At 41.0% G+C, this 6,000-nt stretch overlaps 1 protein-coding gene across 5 annotated transcripts in view; it reads left to right on the plus strand.

Annotated features, from left to right (window-relative positions):
• Positions 1 to 5,339, plus strand: part of CD247 (CD247 molecule) — a 143,020-nt gene extending 137,681 nt beyond the window's left edge. For all 5 annotated transcript variants that reach the window (XM_030203949.1, XM_030203950.1, XM_030203953.1 and 2 more), the window contains one exon: positions 4,003 to 5,339. In XM_030203949.1, the coding sequence (XP_030059809.1) occupies positions 4,003 to 4,068 (66 nt within the window). In that variant the 3' untranslated portion in view covers positions 4,069 to 5,339. The remainder of the gene's footprint in view (positions 1 to 4,002) is intronic.
• Positions 5,340 to 6,000: the final 661 nt, after the last annotated feature.

Genomic DNA, 6,000 nt, shown 5'->3' on the forward strand with positions numbered 1-6,000 from the left:
GGGTCCCCAGGTCAAAGCAAGATGATGATCCTTGAAGTCCAAGTTCGGAACTTCACAGTGCTCCAGTACCATCTGATGAATCAAAGCAGACCTCCAACGTGCTACCAAAGGGGCATCAGGCTGCAACCAACATTGTAAAATACAGTTAATCCCCAATAAAACACAAAACTTAAAAAACCCTTTGGTTTTGGGGGAACAATGTTTTGTAAAGCAAATAATATCAAAGGGCACATACTCCACAGCGTACTCCACATAGTTGTAACCTGGGTTGCCAATCAAGTCCAAAACGTTGGATATGAGGATACTTCCAAAACATATGTGCCAAAGTGGACCTGGACTGATGACACTTCAAATACCAGTCTGAAGTACCAAAACAAGCTTGATAAGCTCTGAAAGGTGAAATATATAATCACATAACCAGTTTATACCTCATTTCCCAGTGTAAAATGTTCTTAGTCAGTGAATGAAATACTTGAAGACTTTTAAGGAGGTGGTCAACTGTCACATGAACTGACAGGTCCTCAGTCCACAGCTGAGCCAAGTCAAATGCAGGTAATGCATCCAACAGAGATCTATGATGAAAACGTAACGAAATCTGTTGTTGGGCCTCCAGACTATAAGTTTCTGAAAGCAGTTCATGCCGCTCCACTGTGAGTGTTGAGGATGGTAGGGTAGAAATATAATTACGGAGTTGTAAATAGGGAAAGATATCCCTTTTATCCAAGTGATATTCTGCACACATGTCAGCAAAAGAACGAATCCTCCCCTGGTCTGTGACCACTTGAAAGAGAAAGGATAAACCTATACACTACATAGGTAACAATATCCCCCTGTAACACTACTATAGCTGTTTCCAAATAAAGCACTGGGGTACCTACATGCTGCACATTAAAACTAGCATATGCTCCCCACTTATCACAGAGATATTGAGTGGCTATCCTCCAACAAATATGCAGGAAAATGCCAGTTCCTACCCAAACCCATTCCTGGTTGTGATTCCAGATCTACCCAAATCATGGCATGATCTGTTACCAGGGTAGGTTCTATCTCCACTTAGGCCATCCACACAAGTTGTTCTCAGCGTGGTAGAGCAGTCTACCCTAGTTACCATAATTTGATTAAACTCACCTGCCGAGACAAGTGGAGCTGAAAGATCACAAACACCCAATCTGACCAATCTTTTAAAAAAAGCATGTTCATATTGATTAGGCGCATACATATTTAAAAGAAAAAAGGTCAAGCCTGACAAGACTATTTTTAACATACTACATCTGCCATATTGATCTGTAAAGACAGGATGTACCATTCACAACAATGTTTTTCTAATAAGGACAGCAACTCCCACATTTCTATTAGGAGAAGTAGGGTAATATACCCCCTACCCATCCCGTCCCAGTTTTTCATGTTCCACAATAGACAACTTGGTCTCTTGCAAACAAATAAAATCCAACTGATAGTGGTTTGTGTCAAAATTTTAGTGTGTTTAATTGGGGATGTTATGTCCGACACATTCCAGGAGAGGATGTGAATGTCCTGTTTAGAGCCCATGTCAAGAAGGCATAACAAATACTTTCAACAAATGCCAAGCAGTATGCCCAACAATCTCCTGGGGCTTCCAGCCCTCTCTCCCCAGAAGAATAGGAACCTAATATTGCTAGAAGTGATGTGGTGACCACAAAAACAAACAAACAAACAAACAACAAAATATATAGAACGTAGTAATAGAAAAATAAAACATAAACAACAACCAATCTCCATCAACAGATTCCCCATCTTCCTCACCCCACCCCCTTCCTCCTACTCAATCCCCAACCCCAACTACAGCTATAGAAACCAACATCCCAACCTTTAAACGGCAAGGATGTAGCCAGTTGCATTGCTCAAGGCTCCACTGTCAAAACAAACAGACAACCGGGTCCCACCAGATCAGAAAAAAAAGGGGGTACTTCGGCCCCAGAATGTTTTAATATTTAGTCACAGGAAACAATCAAGGGCTAGATGTCACAGATGCCAGTGATGTGTTGAGAAAATCTTGTGCCACAGTACAGGAATCATACACGTGCCACTTCCCATCGTGAAATATTTTCAATACTGCAGGGTAGATAAATATGAAGCTCACCTTGCACTCCGAGAGTGGCACACAAAGGATAGAACTGCTTGCGATTTTCAAGTAAAGCTGCAGAATAATTCTGAAAAAGACAAACCTGGGAGCCATCATAATTTAAATTATCTTTGCGTGATTTATATACTTTCATAGTGGCTTCCTTGTGGAGATAATTGTGGAACTTAGTGATTACTATCCTAGGCTTCATGTCCCCAGCCAGCTTTTGGCCCACATGGTGAGCATGCTCAAATCACGCGGGGCCTAGTCCATCATGCAAAAGAAGTGATTTTTCCAACCAGGATTCCAATTCAGACAAATGATGAATTTCAGGCACAGATTCCGGAATCCCTAGAAAGCGAACATTACCATGTCTGGAGCAGTTCTCCAAATCTTCTAACTTAGGGGTCCTTTTACTAATCTGCGGCAAAAGGTGGTAGTGTGGTGGTGTGTTTTTGGCACTTCAGCTCCACCGATGAGACCTGTGCATTATCCCCCAGGCCTGAAACCCTCGCCTCCCATTCAGCAGTATGTTTGTTAGTCTCTGTAAGTAAGGTTTCCAATTGCATCACTTGACCTGACAGCTCCTCTAATTGTGGCACCAATGCCTGCTCCATTGCACGTTATAAATCGGCCAGCATCGTAGCAGTAAACTGAGTAACAGCTCCAGCGACTGGTGCCGTTATGTTATCTTCTGCGAGTTTGCCACACTGGTGCTCCATTTGTGTTAATTTACCAGACATCGCTCCTGCTGGACTATCCACAAATCTGTCCATGCAATCCTCCAGGTATCGAAGTCTTCGACTAGTAAATAGGAACCCAATTACTAAAATAATGCACCCAAAAATCAGGCGGGGGCCTTGGAGCGGGTCAGGCTCATGTCCTTCTTCCCTCACAGCATTACCTTACTTTTTTGTACCTGGGACCTTTTACGTGAAGTTCACTGCAGTGTCCTCTAGTGTACCCCACTGCTCTGCTGGGATGACTGTGGTGCTAGTCTACTAAGAATACTGGCCCCTAGACACCCCAATGACATGTTTTTGTGCATTTTTCCTTTAGACTTTTTTTTTTTTCAAAATAGTCACAAAAGAAAAATGCACTGAGCACAAAAGGCTAGATTCTATATATCATACCTAAAAAAAACAGTGCTGAAAAAAAAATATGCCTATGTGTATTTTATAAAGTATGCCTAAATTTAGGCGTACTTTATAGAATATGCCTAAATTTCCACATGGTTTATAGAATACACCGAGCGCCTGTCCACATGACTAAATTTACTCGCAAGCAGTTACGTCAAGTACAACTTGGTGTAAATGCTAGTGCCTAAATTAGGCGTGGATCAGGTATATTCTACACCACCAATAGATTTTAGAAATGCCCATGACCCGTCCATGGCCATGCCCTTTCTAACTATGCGACTTAGAGTTTACACGCATCATATCAACACTAACTGGCTTGTTAACTAATTAAGTTGCACATGGAAATCCAGAATACGACCAGATTTGCGAGCACAACTTAAGTCGCGCTATATAGAATCCAGGGGTACATGTCTAAAATTGTCTAGGAAATGACCACTTTCAAAACCAAAAAAATAGACTTTTTCAGGTTTAAAACGGCCATGTTTGGCACCAGAGTTTTGGACGTTTTTAGCAAAACACCCAAAGTTGGATTTAGACGTATCAAAATTCTCCTCCACATGTCATTGCTATGTCTCTCCTGCTAGTCTTTCCTTTTGGATTACCCCACATATAGCTCTGGGTTATACTAACGATACTGAGTGCTGAGCACACGCCTGTACTGCTACCTCCTATCCACTTGTATAAATCTTGCTGGAGCTCATCTAACACCAACAAACGAAGAACTGGATGCTTGACTTCATCGTCTCCCATTGTTTCTTTCAGGGATTGAGCTCTGCAACCAAGGACACCTATGATGCCCTTCAGATGCAACCACTGCCTCCTCGCTAAGATGATTTCCACTGCTGGACTTAAGGAGGCAGGGCGAGAGCAATCGGAACCAGATGCATTTCTTCCACCAAAAAAAGATTATATTTGAGAACAAATGACACCTTCTCGCATTTCTGAAAAATAAATAGCAATAGAATTCTTAATTTAATTATATCTTCTTTTGACCCACTAGTTTAATACTTTAGCTCTAGAAGCATGTATATAAGTTATGCATCTTTAAAAATCTTATTATAGTTATGCATTCACAGATTTTTATTTTAATATATATATTTAGGATATAAGCTTGACCCTTACCTTCATAGCTTTTTCTATTTGGAGCAGAAGCCCCTACATTGTAAATTCCAAGGAGGCACCATTTTGTGTTCACTCAGCCAGGAGACCAAAAGTACAAAGCACAACGTAGCATCATATTTACTGCAGAGTGGCACTTTCTGAAAGAAAACAAACTGAACTTTTCAATATTGATTTTTAAGTCATTCTATTTTGTGATGAGCTCTAATTTTGCTAAAGTTGGAATGTGAGTCCTAAGCAGTATACGGTAAACCTTTGGAACTCTGCTTTTGGAGTTGTTATAACACAAGGGTTACATTTAGAAGGAGAGCAATAAGGCTGTGTGTGTCTTCCGGCTAGCAGGTGCTCTGTGCTATTACCTGGAGAGGAAGCAGAAAGGTGGATGTCCTATATTGAGAAAGGAATTATGATGCATTAGTCTCCCATAATTCTATAAACTTGTGTGCACAATTTTATGCTTTTTCATGCAAAGTTGCACACATAAGTCATAGACCAGTGTCAGTTACATGTGTAACAATTTCATAATTAGCTGTTAATTGGCCTTATCAACCAATTACTGGCTATAATTGGTGTTAATTGGTGCTAATTAGCAGCTACATGTATAACTGCCCTTAGTCGGGATTCTACAAATTCTGCATGCAAAATCTATAGTGCACAACTGCAAGGGGTGCGTTGAGCTGGGAGGGACATAAACAGGTCAGGGGTGTGCATAGCACTTATGTGCATGGGTTATAAAATATTATTAAATTACATGCTGTCTGACAGCAGTTTGTTGCATCTAAGGCTAGGCATGTAACTTAGGACTTACACTAGTATTCTATATTGGGCTATTACGTGGGTAATTGCTAATAAAGAATTAATGCTTAGAAAGCATCAACTCAGCTAGCCCTGTCTCTTTTTATATTATGGGTTGTATCATAAGGAATTCTTAATTATTATAAAACCCCAAACAGGTTTGGTCTTCATTTCCATATTCTAAACCTTTGCATTGTATAATTCAATATTCTTTTAAAAAAAGTTTTTCATTAAATTTGAAAATTTATGACCATTTGACAATGACGTTTCCTTACACATAACAATCATGTCAACTCCAGAGGCGTAGCCAGGTTTTGACATCAGGGGGAGCAGACTTTTGTAAAATAGGCGCCAGTGCAAGGCTGAAGGGCCGGGAGAGAGGAAAGGATTAAAATCCTCATAGGCATACATGTGTGGTCAGTGACTCAGTTGTTTGGGGAGGCTAAGGTGGAGTGAGGTGGGCCTAGAGTTGGGTTGGGGAGGGGCAGGGCAGGGCTAGGTAAAATCCTTAGGGTGAAGGCAGCACCTATGTCAGCAGCAAGGGGACAGTGAGGGCACTTTTGAACATAGCAGTGAAGGACCCCTTCACTGTGTCTCTGGTGCACCTGCACTAGTCATTCCCCCTAGTGAGGACATACTTGATGGACGATGCTCACATCCATGACACACTACATACATGACTCTCATGGACTTTTGATCTGATACAGTATGTCAGTTCTTATATATTAAATGTAAACATGTTCTGCATCCACAAAAACCCTATCTCCCCCCACCCCATCCCAACAACAGGTGCAGATTGTAATTGGCACATTTTCTCCATGGAAGTTATCATACCAAAAAAAAAAA

Source organism: Microcaecilia unicolor, chromosome 5, assembly GCF_901765095.1.
Source record: "Microcaecilia unicolor chromosome 5, aMicUni1.1, whole genome shotgun sequence".
Taxonomy (NCBI): Eukaryota; Metazoa; Chordata; class Amphibia; order Gymnophiona; family Siphonopidae; genus Microcaecilia; species Microcaecilia unicolor.